Consider the following 21,250-nt stretch of genomic DNA (forward strand, 5'->3'; position numbering starts at 1 on the left):
CTCCTACTCTCTCTCTCCACTCCCTCTCTCTCTCTTCTCTCTCTCTCCTCTCTCTCTCTCTCTCCTCTCTCTCTCCTCTCCTCTCTCTCTCTCCCCCTCTCTCTCCTCTCTCTCCTCTCTCTCTCCCTCTCTCCTCTCTCTCTCTCCCTCTCTCTCTCCTCTCCTCTCCTCTCTCTCTCTCTCTCACTCTCCAATCTTGGGGCTCAAGATGAGGCTGAACATCATGGCAGAAGAGTGTTGGCAGAGGAAAGCAGCTCACATCATGAGGAAGCAGAGAGAGAGACTCCACTCACTAGATACAAATGTACACCCCAAAGCCACACCCCAGTTCCCACTCCTCCAGCCACACCTACCACTTCAGTTAATGCCATCAGGGATTAATTGACTGATGGGGTTAAGGCTATGCCCCAATCATTTCTCCTCCAAGCCTTCTTGCATTGTCTCACACATGGGCTTTCGGGGGAAAACACATCCAAACTATAATAGAAAGTGACATGCCCTGTCTTTTCATCTTGCAGATGGCATCTGAGGCAGAGTGCTGTCCTTTGGGTGTGTTCAAGTGCCAGCTCTGCTCTGTGACAGCTCCATACAGCTATGTGGGGCAGAAGCCCCCCAACACCCAGGCTGTTGTGTGAGTACATGTTTTGGGAGCCAGTGCCCGGGGTGGTTTGGCAGATGCTGGGCCTGAGTCTGACACCTGGCTTGGGTGTTGTGCCTCAAGCCTGTTCCTGCCCAGGCTTTGGGTGTTTCGGGTATGACCAGTAGAGGCCCAGGCAGGACTTGAGGGCTTCTCGGATGTCCAGCCCCCAGGCTTTTCCTCCTAGCACATCCCAGGGTTCAAGGACTGTTCCAGCCACGGGGTAGAATGTGTGGCTACGCTGAAACATCCCAGCAGTGGGCAACAGAAGCCATGGTGGCCTCATCATTTGGGGCTATGCCCTGTTGTCTGGTGCTACTTCCTGGGAGGGACACCGTCTTCCTTGCTGTCCCGGTAGACGTGAGTGCTGAGGACCACCGCTTGTGGGTCTGCCCACAGCAACCAAGAGTGGACCTGGTCTAGCACTTGCTTTTGACCTTTCCATGTCTCAAATCAGAGGCTACATGGGGAAGCCGACCATGGCCCAGTGGCAGGGGCACCAGGCTCCTTTCTTCTAGCTGTGGTTCTTCTGCTGACCAGGAATTGTGTCACCATGTAACCCTGCTGGTGTGAGAGCTGGCAGCTTGGGGGAGCCTTGTGCCCACACCCAGTGGTGAGACTGGGGTTGGGGCACACTGGGACAGCCCCCCTTCTTGTTACTAAAAAGGACTTCTCTCTACACGGATGGCTGGTGTAGACCAAGACTGGTTCAGGTCTCAGTTCTCTCCTGGCCTGCAGTGGCTTGGCCATTCTGTCACTACCCTGTGGCAGAGGTGGACAGTCCCTCCTCTGCTGAGCCTAGGCAGGGGTGCAGGTCCCAGCAGGTCCCCTATTGCACAGCCAGTGCTGTGGCTCACAGCCTGGTGTCCACTGGCTTAGGTTGGGCTTGTCTCCTGCAGCCTGCTGGAAGAGAGCTACGTCATGAAGGACCCCTTCACTTCAGGCACAGACAGATTCCTGGTCCTTGGGTCCCGGTGCAGCTTATGCAGCAGGCTGGTGTGTGTGGGTCCGGTGGGTAAGCCGCAGGGCCAGGACTGCCTGTCCTCACTGTGGGGATCTGGGGGCCCGCCCCGCACAGGTGGAGCCAGGGAAGCCTTTGTTGGAGGGCAGGTGAGGGTCAGGTGGAGTGTCTTGGCCTGGACAAGGAGTAGAACTAGATCCTTGCACTGTGGTACTGGCATGTGGCCAGTGTGACCAGAGAAGTCCTGGAGGCTGAGAAGTCCATGAGCATCTGCCACAGAGCAAAGCACATAAGAGGGAAGAGATACAGACTGCACCAGCCCACCAGCCCACCCCTCAAGGTCGGCTGATGAGGGCGTGGCTGAGCCTTACACAGGCAGGGGTCAGGAGAGGTGGTGGAGGGTGAGGCACAGGAGAGCAGGTGAGCAGAAGGGAGGTGGCCCACACGGGTATCTCCATGGCAAAGGACTGCTTCCAAGAACTCAGGCAATTTGGTTAGTAGTTGAGGCATATGCCATGGTGCTAAGGGGCTGGAGAGAGACCCCCAAAATAGGGTGGTCCAAACAAGAGATACAGTTATTTACTCATTTTCTTATATATGAGTCTATGCCAGGCAGTCCTTGCTGGGTGGACTGTGCTGCTATCATCAACATACAACATCCACTTGGGTCCACTGTGGATCTTGCAGCTTCTACCATCACCCAGCTAGCAAGAATGGACAAGGGAGCATATGTCCCTTCCTTTGGAGGGCATGATCAGGAGGTAGCATACTCATGATGACACCCGGACCATACTCGCCCCATGGCCATACCCAGTTGCAAAGCGGGCTGGGAAGTGTCCTGAGCTGGGTGCAAGGGGGAATCTCAGCAGTTATAGTATTGAGGGTCATGAAGGAGAGTGGACGTGGCTGGGAAGGTCTGGCCTCCTGCCCAGACCAGTCACTTATTGGTGGCCTCTCAGGTCTGTGGGGCTGTCCCTCTCATCCCCTGCTGCTCCTGGCACAGGCACTTGCCAAGGCCCTGTCCTGCTGAGATAACCAAGCGAGGACACAGGACTCCAGCCCGAGGTGGGCTTTACTTCTGACGGAGCAGGGCAGGCCTGGCATCTGTTCCCCCGTACCCCCTGCCTCCTGGATGCCTTGCCAGACCCTTAGCTCTTGCTGCTCTGGCTGTGGCCCCCGCCCTCCCTGTGCCTGTGGGGGGCCGCTGGCAGCTCTGGAGGAGCAGCAGTGTCCAGGCCGCTCACTGCCCTCTCCCCTGCCCCAGGAGTGCAGCTTGTTCTACAGCAGGAGGTTCTGCCTCCCTTGTGTCCAGGACAACATCAGCGCCTTCCCTCGGGAAATCCAGCAAGATGTGGAGAAAAGGAAAGGTCCTAAGCGGCCCTCAAGCCAGCCCTGTCCTTGAATGTGAGTGCAGTCTGTGCCAAGTGGGCAGCAGCCTCCTGCGCAGAGCTCCTGGCCTGGCAGGGAGCAGGATCTGCAGCCCAAGGGAGTGGAAGAGCCATGCCAGGAGGTGGAGCAGACAGCCTGTGGGTCCAGCCTAGTGCTACGGAGCTGCCCCCAGGGCTGAGGATTCTGAGTGAGAGGGAGACTCCCTTCACTGGGCAGCTCTGGTAGCCCGGGAGGCGCACACATGAGGCCTGGAACATGGTGGAGGACCACGCTGCCATCTGTGCACAAGGAAGTCACTCTCCGAGGCTGCCTTCATGCACAGCAGCAGGTCTGGGGGACAGGATTTTTTCTTTACATCCTTATGTAAGCTTGGAAATGTCCTGCATCTTGACCACTCACTGCCCATTACCAACATGACTGAGAACCTGAAGAGCCCACCAATGCTCTGAAAAGAAATTCTTCCACAAGACACTTGGAGACTGGATGTCCCCACAGGCACTCTGGGATGGCAGTGTGAAGATGTTTTTTTGTGGACACTTTGGGCAAGACATCATGGACAGGCAGTGGAGGGGGTGTCAGGAAGCGAAGTGTCGGCTTTCCAGCTGCTCAGGCTGCCTCCAGCCCGGGCCCCGCTGCACGCTCTGCCCTGCACTCTCAGGTCAGGAACACTGGCTTCCTTCCCTTACGCCACCCCTCGCCACCCTGCACTCAGCCCTCTAGTCCCACAGCCTCCCAGAGGTCCCCATGTCTGCTTAGAGTCTCAGAGGCAGGAACTGCTGCCTTATTCTGTGACCACGGCAAGGCAGACCATCAAGTTGGGTGAGATATAAAGATCTTTGACTGATGTGTACACTGGATTTTATTTAAGAGCTTCCTAGGGGCCGGAACTGTGGCTCGAGTGAGAGCACTCGCCTTGCACTTGTAAGGCACTGGGTTCGATCCTCGGCACCACATAAAAATAAAGATATTTTTAAAAAAAGCTTCCTGTTTCGTGTACTTCAGATTCATGGATGTCATGTTCTGGGGCCACATTGTCCTAGATCCATTCTGTCCTGCAAGGCAGAGGGTGACCCTGTGGTGACGGCGAGCTCCAGCAAGGGCAGGCCCAGAGCAGACCCAGCTGGGCTTGGTCTATACAGAGCAGCTCTAATCACAGCATCATTCAGGACTCACTGGGTAATCTTAAAAAATAGTTTATTTTTTAAAACCATTAAGGCAAAACTGTGCCCTGAAATTAACCTTTTACATTCACCAGTCTTACAGTAGGACATTCCAAACCTAAGTTCCCATGAATTCAGGAAACAGATCAACGAGTGTGGTCAGTTCACTCTCCTAAGAGGAAAGTGAAGACCCAAGATCTAAAAAAATCAAGGTCATGCTATAGCCATTTCCAAATTACCTGGAACCAATCAGTTACCATGACTAGAAAAATGACACCTGCTTTCCTGTGCACACCCTGGATTCCTGAGGTCCTGGATGTTCCCATACCTGGGGAGGACCCTGGAGCCAGCTTGATGATTCCAACTTGAAACTGCTGCATTTACTAGAGCCAGGAGAGGGCTCTGAGCCCGAGCACTGTGAGGGCGAGAGGCACATAGGAGCGGTAACTGTGACTGGCAAACCCTCTCCCCGGGGCTTTAGCATAAGAGCACGGTGGATCCCTGTGGATGTCAAAAATATACACCACAAAGAAATTTGGCCAAGAAACTGAAAATGACGTGTGGGAGGCTCCTAGGCTCTGTGCTTCTGGTTGGGCCATCGAAGGCCACCATAGAACCTGCAGGTGCAAACAATAGAGTGTTCCAGATGGCTAGAGCTCTTTGGTAGTAATCCATAGGTGGTGCCCTGAAGAGCAGGAGCTGTTTACCAAGCAGGAATACATAATGGTCCAATCAGAACACTAGTACAAAGTGACCTGCAACCTGGGGTCTGTGGAGGCTTTGCTGGTAGAAATGCATAAAGACAGACTTGCACTTCTGCATGTAGGGGATGCTGAAGGGGGATCTACACACTGAGATAAAGCCTGCATGGCTCAGAAGAGAAAAACTGGTGTGCGTGTGTGCGCGTGCAATTGCAATTCGATTGTTTTGTCTCAGCTTCATTTTCAGTAGGTTCACGAGTCAGCCTTTTAAGCATGTACATCACAAACCAAATGTTTGCTGTTAGATGTATGATTGCAAGTTAGCTGTTTGTATTCTTTTTTGAAATTGAAAAAAAAATAATTGAACCCAGGGGTGCTTAACCACTGAGCCTCATCCCCAGCCTTTTTTTTTAAATACTTTATTTGGAGACAGGGTCTCCCTGAGTTGCTTGGGGCCTCGCTAAGTTGCGAAAGCTGGCTTTGAACTTGTGATCCTCCAGCCTCAGCCTCCCAAGCCTCTGGGATTATAGGTGTGTGCCATCACGCTGGCTATATTGGGATTTTTTTGAAAACTCAAGTCACAGTATTTAAGATACAGCTATTGATGTGATTCTTTTTACCATACAGTGTTGATAAGGTAGTGGCATTCAAGATGAGTAATACTGTAACCTTACCAAGAAGGGCATTACGTGGTGTTCACTTATTGTGAGGTATATTTCATTTTAGGCCTGGAAAAGGAACTGACTGTGTCTTTAATGAATGAAGTTTCCAAAAGTGATGGACTCTCCAGAAGGCCAGCCACTGGGCGATCTCCAGGGCCAGAGCCCATCCTCGCTGACTAAAGGCAGAGGCGAGGCCCCAGGGGTTTGGGGAAGTGGAGAGAGGGTCCCTTGCAGTTTGGGACACGGCAGCTCACACACCCCTGCCGCTGGCCTCACCGCTTGTCCTAGGCAGCATCACGGTGGTGCCAGGGCTGGCTTGTGCCTGGTGTCCTTGGTGCCGTGTCAGTTCATCAGATTCAGGGACTTGTGATGGCGGGGAAGACAGTGAGAGCAGGAGGCTGGCCTCTCTTCTCAAGAAAAAACCTTGGAGGTTTTCACTGTTTAGCCGACTGGCAAACTTTAAAACAAAACAGAACGTCACAGGTCTCACTGCACTGTCTGTGAAGTAAAAATGGATGTTCCTTGTTTCTCTTTGCCATCAACAGCTGCAGGGCCATTAATTGCTGGTCGTGGTCAGGTGCCCTGATCCCACTGCGACGTGGATGGACACCACTGGGTCGTTCTCGCTGGCTGAGAACTCGGAGAGGGTCTGGCAACGTGTATCTCAGTGGGACCACGGGAGTGGGGGGTTGGGGGGCAGCCCGGCTTCCCTCCCAGGAGGGGCTCTCTGGGGAGAAAGGAACCCATTAGGTTTCCCTTGTCTCAGACTGAGACTCTGAGAAGCAAGTGGGCGGCTAACAGGGGACTCCAGCTCTGAGAGGCCTCAGGGGTCCTGGGGCTACCCGCAAGGGGACAGCAGCCTCTCCCTGCCCTCTCAGGAGGGGCCACACACCACCTTTTTCTGATGAGCCTGCAGCTCTGCTGAAGTAAAGTTTGAGAACTCGCTGCGGCCCACTGAGGTGCCCCAGGGACAGCACTGTGTGTCATTAAGCCAGAGCATGCATAAGGCTCCGTATCTGTTTTCAAACAAAATTTCCAATTTCACATTTCAGTGTGACTTTAAAGAAATAAAATGGCCTCCTACATTCATAGCCAGACCAAATCTATTGCTCTAATTCCTACCCTAGTCTGCTTCACAGGCGGGGTGGGGGGGGTGGCAATGAATTTTCCTGAATTCTATTAAAATGGCACCTAATTATGTGTGTGTATGTGTGTGTGTCCCAGAAAAAACCTAGACACCAACCTTTGAGCTCTCTGATATTTCTAGATAGAAGGTCTTGGAGGAGTACATGACTTGGAGGAAGACCAGGTGATGAGTCAGTGATGTACAAGATCCCTTGGTAAGAGGTCCCCAGCTGTCACCAGCATAGCGGAGGCAGATGCAGACCTATCTGTCACCACCCTTTGTTTGCTGCTCAAAACCAAGCTGCCTTAGGGCTTTCTCTGTAATATCTGTGGACGTGATGTCTGAAGATGGGCTAGGCTGTCAGCTCCCACTGTCCCTGTCCCTGGGAAGGTATGCAAGTCCCCTGTGATGACGACTCATTGGTCAGAAGTGTGCCTGTGCAGCTGCCCAGATCCTAGTGCTACTTGTAAAGTGACAAGCATAAAGACAACCCCCCCCCACACACATGGCAGTGCCAGCATCACACTGAAACAAGTGTCCTGGGACATAATCAGCTCAGTGGCATCAAGTTGACTTGCAACTTCTAGAAAGTATGATGCCCTTGCCTATCTTGAGTCTACACCACATCCTTAACTTAGAGGAAGACTCATGAGGTAACTCCTCAGGGCACTGCCTCAAGTCCCCAGGCCACCGCAGTCGGCAGCTTCAGCCGCAAGAACGTGGGCTGAGCAAAGGCGACCTCCCAGGTCCTGGAGACTCAGGGGACTCTAGCTAGCTTGTTGTCCCTGGTAAGATGGAGGAGGCGGAGAAGGTGGACAGGCACCACACCCTTCCTCCCCAGTCTGGATGTTTCCATTTAAAATGGAGGCAGATTCTGCATCTGCCCCCTCCAGGGGCTGCAGAGGGAGGAGGCCACGGGAGCCCGCCCTGCAGGCTCGGTGCTGAGCATGTTGAGAGGACACGGGTTGAAGAAGTCCTTCGAAGGGGCCAGAGGTCCTCTGACAAGATGCCACTCTCAGCTGGAAGCATAGACTTTCCGGTTGAAACAACGGGTCCATCTTTAAACCAGATTCAACACAAACACCTGTGGCCACTGGGCCAGGACAAAAATTCCCCTCTATTATGTATTGGCTGCTAAGTAGCAAATACGCCCCGTGTCACAGTAGGTTGAGAAGGGGCTTACAATGGGAACCGCTTGGAGTCAGAGGAATGCAGAGGCAAGTGACAGCAGAGGGAGGTGTCTGTCAGGGTCTCTCCTACAGAAGGGCCTGTGTGTGGTCAACAGGAGGGAGGGCTCCTGCAGCAGGGCCGCCGAGTCTTGCTCAGTCTTAGCTTCTCTAGGTGTGCGCAGTAACTGTTGCACATGGACCTCTTTTAAGACTTCCGTTAAACAACAGAACTGCCTTTAGAAAGTCATACAGCCTGCCATCTCCTTGTGTGCGACAGTCAGAGGTGTGTGAGCCATCAAGGAACCCTGACAGCACCGACTGGTATAGAGATGCCGGAAAGGCCAAGGCTTCTGCCCGCCTTAGCTCCAGCAATGGGGCTGGGCACGCCTATTGAGGTAGCTGCTCCATGAACAGGAGGCTTTTGCCAACTGAGTCGTTCACTTGTCTCTTCTGTCAAACATTTTCCTAGTGCCTTGGGGTTCTAGGCCTCTCTGGGGATGCTGCATTGTCCCTGGACCCTCCACATGATACCAGAGGTGATCCATTCCTTTAGGGTCTTAAATGGCCCAGTGTTAAGAAGGGCCTCAGCACCAGCAGAAAGGTACCTTCATAGCTCTTAAGAAGAGGGACAGTTCTGGTGCATTCTTGAATGTGCCAAGTCCTGGGTTTCTTTCTTACCCACTTCACACTGAATTTCATTTGTGTGGGCACACACTCTTTAGGAAGATGCTTTAAATTTATCAATGAAGGCAGCAAGGTGGGAAGAAAGGACCAGCTTGGCTTGCTGGCTGGCGCTCTGAGGATGGCACTGCTGTGAGTCCTGCTGGCATAACTGGAGCCTCTAATTGAGACGATCTGCACTCACCCTGTCGACCTGGTGCCTCAGGCGCCCAGGTTTCCCAAGGATGGTAGGTACAAAATTCAGTGTGCCAGAAGCTCTGCTGGAACACCGGGAGGCAGGAGAACAGGGACTCACTGAGCAGAGAGGGTCCCATCTGGCTGTGAGCCCCACAATCTCAGCTGCACCCCTGCTTGTGCCTTATTCTACTCAGCATCTGGGGCACAAGGGTCATGTGCAGTCTCTGGGAGTCTGGCACTTGTTACTGTTCAAAGGCGAGAAAATGAAGAACTGGGCAAGTTGGAGATTTTCTGTTTGCTGCCTGAGGAAGTGGGTGCCACCCATGTGGTCTAGAGGTTCCTGACCTGTCACACATCTCTGCTGTACTTTTTGCTGATGCCCAGTGACACCTAGCAAACAGTGAGTGCATTCTTGGTTGCTCCTATTGAAGTGCTGCCATCTAGTGCATGATCATCCAGACTGGATCATTGATACCCTGAGAAATCTTTGATTAAGTGATCCAAGACATTCAGCATTGTGTGGCCATTAGGGACTGATACTGAGATGGGACATGTGATTCTCCTTCCTATTAGCAGAGGTGGACAATGTCAGGTGACTTCTGGGCAGGGGTCTGGGTCTCCAGCTCCACTGGGGATGTCACTGGTCACCTTGCTGGGCCTAAGCGAACCAAGGAAATGAACTGCAGCCTTGGCGTCTCAGAGTGGGCGTTCTCCGCATAGGCAGCAACATTGATTCGCCGTGCCCTGCAACCTGAAGGCTGGCTTCCCTCCCAGTGAGGCCAACCCTCGAGTGGGACCAGACATGGAAATACTTTTCTCTGGACTTCTGATTCCTAGGACACTTGGGCAGACTGCTGGTGGTCAACAGATCCTTTGGATCATATTTTATTTATTTATTTATTTGTTTGTTTGTTTGTTTGTTTTTGTACTGGGAAGTTGAACCCAGGGCCTCGCACATGATAGGCCAGTGCTCTACCACTGAGCCACATCCCCAGCTGGATCATATTTTTTAAAAAAGAAAAAAGATAGGGATAAATGTAATTTTTAAAAAGGATGTTTGAACCAAAATTTTCACTTGTTTTCTAGCTGAAATCCCCAGTCCTTTTTATGGGTGCCTTTTCCCAGTGCTGACCCCAGGAACTTTATCAGGACCAATCCTACTCATTCTTGAATAACAAATACTACTAACCTCAGAAAAACCAAATTTCCTAGAGATGGGGGTGGCACACAGGATCCAGCCAGGGCCTAGATGTGCACAACCCCGAGAGGAGAGGAGGCAGTGACAGCAGGCTCAGCCCAGCTCTGGCTGGAGCAACTGCCGGATGTTCTCCATGTGCGTCACCTGCCTGGTGGACAGAGGGAAGGGCCTCCAGGGCTGTAGTTTCTAGACAAATAACAGGCAAAAACCAATGTTTTAGACATTGAGAACACTGCCTCACATAGGTAGTAGGAACAGAAGCCTTGCCTGTCTAGGTCTTTAGTAAAACCAAACAAAACCCAACCGTGGCGAAATCTGAGAGCAGGCAGGACTGTCCCATGCAGGACACCACACCTTGCCCTGTTCTCCAGGACCACCCTGCCCAGGTGACAAAGGCACATTTGCCTCATCTTCACTCCAGGAAGCTTCTCCAATTAAAAAAAATTAACCATCATATTTTAAAAGGCAATGCAAGAAATGACAAAGGGACTGCCGAATGGGCCAGAGGGACACAACAGTCGTCAGTTTGTCCCTAAAACTGATCTCACACACGCAAACAGCCTGACTGAATGCAGGCTGACAGGAGTGGGGGGTGGGGAGAACACTCCCCGAGGGCCCCTCCTGCTCACCAGACACCAGCCTCAGCCCACCGGGGGTCTTGGGATCATCCACACCCACCCAGAAATGGGCTTTTCAACGTATGATTTGTGACCATGAAAATGGTGAGCCAAAAGGACACAATGGCTAGATCTCCATAGCTCATCAAATCCTTCTTGAAAACTCTCAATCCTATGATTAAAAACCAGCCCACTGTCTTTCTTCCAATTCAGGAAATGGAACTGAAGTCTTCCAAATAAATATTTCACTGCGTTTTAAATATCTAACCTTTGGCTATATCTAGATTTATAGGATTATAAATGTTAAAAAGTGCTGATTAGTTTTCCAAATTATAAAGGAGTACAACAGTCAAAAGGGTGGGAAGAAGGGAACAGACCAGGTATTTTGAGGTTACTCATTAATCAAATGGCAAATTACTAATGTGATATAAAGATATGTGCACCGATTAACACTGGGCTGGTGAAAATCAGACCCTGTACCATCACTCCCCTTAATCTCCAAGTGCGGACTGTTCACCCTGTCGCCAGCGCCTGAGTGCTAGGCACATTCTTAGATGTACTGCTGGAGAAGGGGAAGCTGTGAAGAGGAGCATTACCGTCACCCAGCCCTCAGGCTTCCCAGTGTCTGAGACTAAAAGGCTGGAAATCTGTGCAAATCCATGCTGCTCCCATTTCTCCTTGAAAAGTGGTTGCTGTGCATTCACAGAGATCAGTACATGTCCCTGTAGATCTCCTGCAGCAAAGGGTGCAGAGCTGCATCCGACTCTGTCTTTTTGATGGTCTGCACGAGCTGTGCGTGTTCTGTGACCAGCTGCCGGAGGTCCACCATTTTTTGAAGGAGCTTTGGGAAGAGAAAGGCGTCGTCCGGATGGTTGCTCTGCAGGTGGAGTTTGAGCACGTGCACAATGCCCTCCTGCATTTTCTCAATGTGTCCTATGTTGAGAAGGCCAGGACGGTCTGTTCTCGAAGGAAGAGAGAGATGTTCAAGTAAATAATCATCCCATAACTGCTTATCAGCCTGGGGACCAGACACTCCTACCTCACGCGGCCTTCAGATGTCAGCCTGACTAGGACCCAATAAGGACGACAGGAATGAGTAATTCCTCAGTAGTCACACAACCAGTACACAGTCCCCCCTTGCAGGCGGCCCTCTTTTGGATCTGCCTGACTAACACCTGTCAGGGAAAAGAACTAAAGCCTCGGGAGCAGTGGCACATCGTAGTGGCAGGCGACCACTTGTAGCACAGGAATGCAGTACTTCTCTCCCAGCCTCAAGTTCCCCCAGAGAAGAAGCAGTGACTGTGTGGGACTTAGGCTGGTCACAGGCACCTTCTGACATGACTCAGGTGAAAGAGGAGAGCAGGAGATGAATGAGGCTGGGGTGGACAGGATGCTGAGGAGACCTGGAGGGCGGAGGACTCCCCTGGACAGTCTCAGCCCATGAGTCCTGATCTTGGTCCAGAAAACACTCCCCATTCACATCCAGCAGGGATACTCCATAGTAAGAGTGGGGGTTGAAGGCCCACTCTTACTGTGCTCTTCAAGCGTGGATAATGAAGGGAAATTTTATCTTCATTTTTTTTTACTTGTAAAGTAAATATAAGTATTAAGTTTTAAATAGAGAAATCATTTAAAAGACAGACCACCTCTCTTGTAATTTTAACCCCACCTAATAGATTTAACCTATCTCACTGGACATGGCTAGATACACAGGATTAGTACAGTACTATATCATCCTTTCTACTACGTCTTGATCAAACAAAGGACAGTTATCAATTGTGCATGCCTCTCTGCCCTTGCATCATTGCTGCTGGGCCATAGGACTCCTTCCATCTGACCAGTGCCCAGACAGATGCCAGCAGGTAGAGTGAGGAGATCATGGCGGACAGCACAGCTGTGGCAGTGGGTGACTGCCCCCCCCCACTGGTCTCTGCCTAGGCTGGGCAAGGTCAGCTGAGTTTACAGTAGGTGGATGACTTTCCTAGACTTGAGACATGGCTATTTAAAGAAACATGACACTGAGCCAAAAATCTGGCGTTGCAGAGCAGCTCCACAGAGAGGCCCGATTTCCCTGCCTGGGATCTGTTTCCTCTGGCAGAGCAACACTCAGCTGCCCGCGAATGACCAGTATTTTTCATTGTGAAGTAGCATAAGTGTTACCAAGAGTGACAGCTGTCATACCAACATCTGTATGGCACTGTATAGAACATTAGCTATAGCATGGATAGAGCAACAACAGCTGTGTTGAATATTAATTAGTGCTATAGAATGCCAGCCTATAGTACCAGTGAAATCTGATATGCTTATAATGCTAGATATAATCACATTACAGTGGAGCACATAAAATCATCATCAATGTTTATATAATATACAACGGTGTACACCATAATGTCACACAACACTGCCAGGGCTCCCCCGTAACTCTGCTCGGTGGCAGCTCCGGCTCAGGCACCTTCCCCCCTTGCAGTGCCCATTTTGACATAATGGAGCTCAAGCTGGCACTGGGATGACAGTTACCAAGTCCCTCAAGAGAGGAGCCCGTAAGTGACTGGACACCAGTGGATTAAGTCGAGCACTTACCTCCACAGCAAATTATAGCAGCCACAAAAAGGGAGATGTCACTGTCATCCAGCTCCAGAGCATTGAACTTCATGGCGAAGTCAAACTTGGGTTCCATGATGTCACAGAAGGGTTTTCTCAGGTTTTTCAGGAATTCCCGTGTTATGAAGCCATTGCCATATGCCACCAGCATCCCATCTTTGTTCATCAGGGAGGAAAGCATTGTGAATATGGCCTCATAAACGCCATATTTGAGCAAAGTGACTTGGTCATTCAAGTCCAAGTTTGCAAAGCCTGGGATGGCCTTGGCGAACTCCGTGAGCTCTGTGACGGTCTCCACCGACATGCACTGGCAGCAGTGGAAGAAGCGGACCTCAGCCTCCTTGTTCTGGATGCCATTGGCCACCATCTTGGCTACAAGTGTCTTTTCAGCCATGCACAACGTTTCCATGTCATGGATGACAAAAGGCTGAAAAGAAAGACCCTCACATCAGGCAGGCAGGTCATGATGAGCTATCTAAGTGCTGAGTCCTGATATAACTAGGTGCTCTTAGTTATGGTAAACCAATGAGGAGCTACCAAGTCCAGGTCACAGCCCCATAACTGTGTACACTTTTTAAAAGATGTTAAAACAAAGTTCTGGCGATGGAAGCAGAGACGGTTAGCCACGTTATCAGCATGGGGTGATGTGTCTGGTGAGGCTGAGAACAGGCATGAACCAGCTGCTGGCCAGAATTAACATCTCTGTGCCAAGCAGGAGGAATGACAGCATCTGGGGGATCTGACTGTCCCACAGCACACACGTGTGCTCACACACACACACACACACACACACACACACACACACTCACCACGTCAGTAAGGAAGTGCGGCCAGCAGCATTTCGGGGCCCACCTGGCACACTGAAGCACAGAGCAGCAGCAGCTCAGTGGTTTTGAGAATAGTCTGCCAGAGGCTGGACACACCACTGAACACACCCGGCCCCGAGCCTGAGTGCTCCCTATTTCTGGGCTGCCGAGCATCGCCAGGAGCTGCAGTGTTGAACCTCAGAGAGGGCTGCTGGGTGGGCCTGCAGCACACATGGATAGGCTGGGGACAAGCAGGCTGCCTGCGAGATGTTTAAGAACTGGAACTTATAGATAGCAGAAGTAGACAAAAACTTGACTCCACCTGAGGAAAGGCGACACTACCTGTACTTGTGAGTGAGTGAGAGCACATTCTCAGCACAAAATTCAAAGCAGCCAGGCGCTGTGGTACACGCCTTTAATCCCAGCTACTCAGGAGGCTGAGGCAGGAGGACCTCGAGTTTAAGACCAGCCTGGGCAACTTCGCAAGGCCCTGTCTCAAAAAACAAACAACAACAAAACTGAAAGCCAACTTTCCAAATAGCTCAAATCTGAATAAGGAAGACAAAACAGTCTCTTTCCAACTTTAACCACAGGCCAGATGGGTGGGCACCATGGTGCACACCTGTAATCCCAGCGACTCAGGAGGCTGAGGCAGGAGGATCACAAATTTGGAGCCAGCTAAGCAACCTAATGACATCCTATCTCAAAAAAAAAAAAAAAAAAAAAAAAAAAAAGAATAGAAAAGAAAAGGGCCGGGGATGTGGTTCAGTGGTAAAGTGCCCCTAGGTTCAATCCCTAGTATTGGGGGAAAACATCAGGCCAGATAACCATTGTTTTGAAAAAATTGGGGCACAGTTATGCTTCACAAAAAAATGAAGCACAGATTTAAAGAATTGATATTCACAGGGTGGACCAGAAAGACACACACAGTGACCTCTGCATCTGTAGGTTCTGCATTCTGCATCCGCAGAGTCCAAAAAAAAAAATTGGATCAAAAATATTTTCTAAAGAAATTGTGTCTGTACTTGAGCTGGGTGCGGTGGCGCACACCTGTAATCCCAGTGGCTTTGGAGGCTGAGGAGGAGGATCGCAAGTTCAAAGCCAGCCTCAGCAAAAGTGAAGCAAAAGTGAAGCACTAAGCAACTCAGTGAGACCCTGTCTCTAAGTAAAATACAAAACAGGGCTGGGGGTGTGGCTCAGTGCTTGAGTGCCCCAAAAAAATAAAAATAAAAAATTTGTGCCTGTACTGAGTCTGTACAAGCTTCTCCCTGCCCCCACCCACTCCAGCAGTGTTGGGGATGAAACCCAGGGCTTTGCCCATGCTAGGCAAGGGCTTTGCTATAGAGCTACACCCCCAATCCCCAGACATTTATTTTCTTGTCATTATTCCCTAAACGCAGCATAACAACTACTTCCATAGTATTTATATTGTATCAAGCATTAGAAATCCTCTAGAGATGATCTTCAGTATATGGGAGGATGTGCGTAAGTTCTCGGCAAATTCTACCCTATTTTAAATAAGGGTCTTGAGCATCCTGGATTTTAGCATCCATTGGCTTACTGGACTCAGTCCCCCACAAATACAGAGGGAAGACTGTATTTTTGAAGGATAAATGGGAATATTCTCTCAATTACAGGAAAACATACTAGTAGACCACTTTACCTTTATTCAAATAACTGTCATTTTCTTTCAATTTTCTTTGGTGTCACTGGGGCTCAAACCCTGGGTCTCACTCTACCAAGCAGCTGCGTCCCTGGCCCATAACTGTTTTCTAAAGTACATAAATGAAGGTGTTGAATAAGTAAAGTGGTTCTATGGTTTAAAAAAAAATTAGAGCAGTTAAATCTTGGGACCTCCAAGAATCTTCACCGTGGCAAATGTGTACTGCAACTCTTCCAGAATGAGGCTAGGTGAGTGGAGGTTAGAGTACAAGGGGAGGAGGGGGAGGAGGAGGGGGAGGGGGAGGAGGGGGAAGAGGGGAGAGGGAGGAGGGGGGAGGGGAGGGGAGGGGGAGGAGGGGGGAGACTTTTTTGGGGGTGGGGATAGAGCATCTCACAGGACCAGAGTAAGCCCAGCTATATAATTTTTGTGATTTGAAGTAGCAAAATGAAAAGGTGGGCCCTCTTTGAGAAGGGATTAAGACTTCCAAGATGGGCTGGGGTTCAATTCCTAGTACTACATAAAAATAAATTAATAAAATAAACCTATAAAATTAAAGAATCATATATATAAGTAAAACTACTTCCAAGTCGGCCACAGTCAGCCCTGGAGAGTGAAGCTGGCGGGTGAAGCCGGCACAGGACAGCACTGTGTGGAAGAGACGCTCAGGAACAGGCAGAGAATGCAGATGTGAGCTAATGCTGTCTCGATTCGTTTTTATAAAACCATCACTTGGATTCTAGAAAGTAGGCCTCATCTAACAGGTAAAATTGGAAACCATTTGATTGGAAAAATGGTTGCTAACATCGAGAACCTAAAGCTTGGTAAGAGAAACTCTGCTGAAACTCCCTCGAAAGTTTGCCACACTGAATTGATCAACGTTTTGTAAGGTGATCTTTTTGTGTGTGTGTGTGTGGTGCTAGGGATTGAACCCAGGGCTTTGTGCATGCAAGGCAAGCTCTCTACCAACTGAGCTATATTCAACCCCTTGTAAGGTGATCTTTAAAATCCATGCATCTTGTGCTTAATTCTGAAATGAGTTTTTTTTTTTTTTTTGTACTAGGGATTGAACCCAGGGGTGCTTAAACACTGAGTCATATCCCCAACTCCCTAAGTACCTTTTTCTTTTCTTTTTGTGAGATAGGGTCTAAGTCCTTAGGGCCTCTCGGAGTTGCTGAGGTGGCTTTGAACTTGCTATTCTCCTGCCTCAGCCTCCTGAGCAGCTGGGATTACAGATGTGTGCCACCACTCCTGGCTGTAATGTGCTTTTTATAATGATAGATCTGACATCACAGCCTGCCATTTCAATAAAGCATGCTGCAGATTTTGGACAGCGGGAGACAAAAAGTGCCAATTTCCCTAAAACCACTCTGAGGAAAGACCAGAGAGTGCCCCTACTTGACCCAGCACTGTCCCTGATCACACATCGCTGGGTTCTATGGTGCCCAAAGACATCACTCACGAGAATCAGTCTCTAAAGTGTACTTCGACATTGAAAAGTCAGGCCACTGGTCTGTCTGGAAAAAATTAAATGTGAATCCTTGGTAGAACTGCTTTGGGTACAACTAGCAGGCTCTTGGCTGCGCTTGCCTATAAATTCCTATACAGAGTATTAAACTCTGTGTTCTTCAATATGAAAATGCCTCAAGGGGCAGATATAATATTTGTCCTTAATACAGCAGCAAGCCCACAATAGGGTAGGAGGTGACATCCATCAGGAGAAGCAGTTCTGCCCCGACACGCTGCTTGGGGACACCTTTACTCCACAGACTCTGAAATGCTGAGGACATGTCTTTCAGAATGACTTTCAGAACCTGTGCTCAGCTGCGTGTCGAAGTTGGTCTCCTTGCTTCACTGTGTTTTTTCAAACACATTTTGACATTTTATGCAATCCCAAGTGGCGTCCATGTCGCCCACAACTGACCAGGGTTTTGTCTAGGGTTTGACTGTGTTCTCAGAGCTAAGGTTTTCTATAACTGAGGGTGTTTAAAGAATCCAAAGGTGATCCCCAGAATAGGAGTGGTGGGGCCCCGACATGAGTGCGACACCCCCGTCATTACTGTATTCATGGGACTGAATGAGGCTCTGATTCGAGGGGCTGACATGCAACAGTACTGGGCATTCAGCCGTGAGGGCCTGAGTTCAGGCCCGTGCACTCGACACTATGTGATCATGACCTTATACTTTGAATTTCTACAGTCTAAATATTTAGTGCCAAGGGTTTGTTTGGTTGGTTTCACCACTTTTCAGAAGGTGTAGCCAGCTCTCCAAACTAAGAACAGCTGCCTGAGCAAGTGTGTGCATGCCTGAGTGTGCCTGAGTGTGGAACAGTGCACAAGCGTGTTCGAGCATGCCCGGGGAGCAGCAGGAAGCAAACATTCCAGGACAGCTGCTGGCCCTTGAGAGCTCCCGACCCACCTAGGATCGCTCTAAGAAGCTATTGAAACACCTCTGTGGAAGCCATGCCCAGAGGAGACCCCTGTTCCCTCTCGCCCCTCCACCCTGCTTCCACTGGGTCCCCCTCAAGTCAAGGGGCAGCAAGTTTCCCTCCACTCTGGCCCCATCACTAAGGGCCCTGACCATTTTCTGGTACAAGGACCTGAAACCTCAGGGGCCGAGACCAGTCCCGGGTCCAGACAGAAGCAGAAGTTCCCACGTGTCTCCTCAGCTAAAACCCACCTTTCAGCAAAGCAGTGTGGCCTCCCTGCAGCTGCCTCCCCTCCCAGCAGTGTCCAGGGGCTTTCCTGCAGATGACTAGTCTTCATAGAGCAAAGGAACGGTCTTCCACAGGCCGTGCTCAGTCCCCTATTTCTAGAAAACCACAGGAGCCTTTGACATGCCACCTGTCCAGCACCTACTTGTCCCCATTAAGGTAGGGAATGGTTTAGGGCCAGGTGCCGGTCAGAGCTTAGGAGGGGGCTGGTGGCTACTCGCACCCGCCCAGCAGATCTGCAAGGAGCAGGAGGAGGTCTGCACTGAGGGCCGAAGGGCCACCTTTCCCCAGCACACTGGTCGTGTTTGTCCTGGTTGTGCAAATCCGTCTGTTAGGGGCCTAATTCATGCTCCTCCTGAAGCAGAAGCAGAAATGAAGTCAGCTGCAGGCTTCAGGCCTGAGGCTGGCGGCCTCTCTGCAGCTCTGCTGGAGGCTGGAGGTGGCGGAAAGGTCGTCCCAGGCTGAACCTATTGAAGCAGTCACTGAGTATTGGGCTACTGGGCAGGGACAGGGTGAATGCCTGGTCTCCCTAGCAGAGCTCCCACCAACAGATGGGACTGCTTCTAAATCAGCAAGCTAGGGACTGGGCCTTCCCCGGCCCCTGGCAGAGACAAAACCAGAACTCTGTGAAGAGCTCTCGGGCAGTGTGTCCTGGTGGAGGGCGCCCTGCCAGTCAGGCCTCTCCCAGGCTGGGTGCAGATGGAGGAGCAGAGAGGAGGCCTGTGGTGAAGGCCAGGAGCTCTGTAAGCCTGCCAGCAGATGGGCAGGACCCATGGTGGGACATGACCTGGCCTGGAGCTGACAGTGTGGTCAAATGCAACGAGTGACCTGCAGCTGGACATTGCAGGGTGCCTGGCACAGAGGCGTCAGGGCAAGAGCAGGCATCTGGCTCTTTGCCAAGTGAACCCCAACCTAGATGGTAACCTAGTGCATTTCTCCTGTGTCAGTGTCCTCAAGAGTCTGACTGGCCCAGCTCTGGCCGAGGGTGGGGGAATTCCTCATGGGGCTTTTGGATCTTGGTGGAGAGAAGCAGAGGAAACTGTGGGGACCAAATCAGCATCAAAGATCAGTATTTCATTAAGTGTAAAAGTGACTTTTAAGTGTGCTTCAAATTCTTTAAATTCAAGGGAAAAATGTAAGATCTCAAACGGAAGTTTTGGATCTCCGAATCTGGGGTTCTCTTAGCCATCTCCGGGACAGAAATGTAAAGTTAAAGGCTACTCCCTCCACTTCACCCTACAATCCAGAAAGGGGCCACCTGGTGTGGTGGTTGCTGGTGACTTTTAAAATCTCTCATCCTATTTGACTGGAGAATGCATGGAAGAATTCAAAGGCTCAGTAAAAGAGAGGTTTGGTTTGGTCATGAAATTAAGCAGCTCATGAAATCCTTTATTTTACTGTGACTAAAAATTCTAGCTTATAATTCCCAATAAGGAGTGTTTCAAGGTATTCATTAGCACAGATTAAACCTGTCATACCATGCTCAAAGGGGAAGGCAGAAGGACGTGTGACCACCCTAGGACCAAGCCCCGTGAAAGCTGCCGGGACACCACTCCTGACATGGAGACAGGTGCATCAGCCTGCAGGGGCTGGGGACAGGGTACATCTTAGCTGTCCCTAAAAAGGTCCAGAACTATCCACAAAGTCAGTCGAGTTTCTAGAAACAAATGAGCCTTTCTAGGGCTTCCTCACTGCAGGGAGGGAAGGCAGGAGGTGTTGGGGGCTGGAGGGAAGGTGGGAGCCAGTGGGCCAGTTTTAGGGGAAAGGATATGAGGGCATATTTTGAATAAAAAGTGAACACATTAATTTTCTGGCCTCAAAGATTTTTTTTAAATGCACTTAAGAAACGATGTTGGCTAGGCATGGTGGTGCATACCTACGATCCCTGCAACTAAGGAGGCTGAGGAAGGAGGATTGCAAGTCTGAGGCCAGCCTGGGCAACTTGGCAAGACCCTCAGCAAATTCGTGAGACCCTGTCTCAAAATAAAAAACGAAAGGCCGGGAATGTGGCCCAGTGATCCAGAGCTCCTGGTTCACTCCCCCAGGGTCCCTGGCAGCACACGAACCAGACCTCTCTCAGTGTGTCAGCTACACAGCCTTGATGAGCACTTGCTTGCTAGGCGCTCCAAGGTGCACTCAAGCAAGAAGCGTTGCTCTAAAGCTACATGTTAGTCTGGGAATGAACCGTCTGCATTCCCACTTGGCCTTTCATTTGCCTTTGGGATGAACACCATCTTTCCCACACTGAGGTTTCCTGGGTCCCTCTCTGTAGCACTGGTTGAGGCGTGGCCAGGGGAATACTTGAGACCCTACCAAAGGGCAGCAAAGGCACCTACTGGATTGTGGCCCGTCTTTCCCGCGAGGATGACTCGGGCTTTGATCTTGTTCATTTGAAAGTTCTTCAAGTAGGCCTCGTAAATTCTCTTGGCAAGAGACTTGAGATCTGCAGTTTCAGAATCTTCTACATCATGTTCACAGGTAAGAATTTCTGCTTTCAATTTTGCTTTCTCAGATCTTGGCATTCGTCCAAAACGAATTGCTGAGGTGGGGGTGGGGACAACGGGAAACAAACATAAATAAGCAACGTGGGGAGAAGATCAGGCGAATGTCAGCAGGTTGAGGAGGGCTGGCCAGCAGCTCCTGGTGTCACACTGCGCGAAGGGGCCTCACAGGGGTCCAGCCCACTCCTACTGCCACGCGGCCTTCTACCAAGGAGAGAGAAAACAGCCCAGCCTCCAGAAAGCTAGGTTTTTTAAAAGAAGGCTAAAATAAAAGCTAACGCCATCCCTCACGTCATCGGCAGGACAGCCGACTGTCCTTGGGTAGAGTGGCCTTCATGGTGGGGGTTGAAACGAGCGGGCAAAGACGAGCCCACGTGAGCCCCTCCTTTACACGGCCTGCGCCCGGAAGCCAGCCATTCTAAGATCGCATCTGGCTGAAGCAGAATGTGACGAACCCCGAGCGTAGCACATGCCAGAGCTGGCCCGCACCT

General features: G+C 50.6%; 2 protein-coding genes across 7 annotated transcripts in view; one reads left to right on the forward strand and one right to left on the reverse strand.

The window, feature by feature from the left end:
• Cdpf1 (cysteine rich DPF motif domain containing 1) overlaps positions 1-3,945 on the forward strand; it is a 5,363-nt gene extending 1,418 nt beyond the window's left edge. For all 4 annotated transcript variants that reach the window (XM_026394370.2, XM_026394364.2, XM_026394369.2 and 1 more), the window contains 3 exons: positions 519-631; positions 1,537-1,648; positions 2,863-3,945. In XM_026394370.2, coding sequence (XP_026250155.1) covers positions 519-631; positions 1,537-1,648; positions 2,863-3,000 — 363 coding nt within the window. In that variant the 3' untranslated portion in view covers positions 3,001-3,945. The remainder of the gene's footprint in view (positions 1-518; positions 632-1,536; positions 1,649-2,862) is intronic.
• A 219-nt stretch (positions 3,946-4,164) lies between these two features.
• Positions 4,165-21,250, reverse strand: part of Ppara (peroxisome proliferator activated receptor alpha) — a 61,619-nt gene continuing 44,533 nt past the window's right edge. For 2 of the 3 annotated variants that reach the window (XM_026394329.2, XM_026394330.2), the window contains exons 6-8: positions 20,595-20,797; positions 13,059-13,506; positions 4,165-11,435 (exon numbers count right to left, since the gene is read on the reverse strand). In XM_026394329.2, coding sequence (XP_026250114.2) covers positions 11,188-11,435; positions 13,059-13,506; positions 20,595-20,797 — 899 coding nt within the window. In that variant the 3' untranslated portion in view covers positions 4,165-11,187. Of the gene's footprint in view, positions 11,441-13,058; positions 13,507-20,594; positions 20,798-21,250 lie in introns of all 3 variants that reach the window. The other variant, XM_026394332.2, reaches the window with a different exon arrangement.

The sequence above is a fragment of the Urocitellus parryii genome, chromosome 5 (assembly GCF_045843805.1).
Source record: "Urocitellus parryii isolate mUroPar1 chromosome 5, mUroPar1.hap1, whole genome shotgun sequence".
NCBI lineage: Eukaryota > Metazoa > Chordata > Mammalia > Rodentia > Sciuridae > Urocitellus > Urocitellus parryii.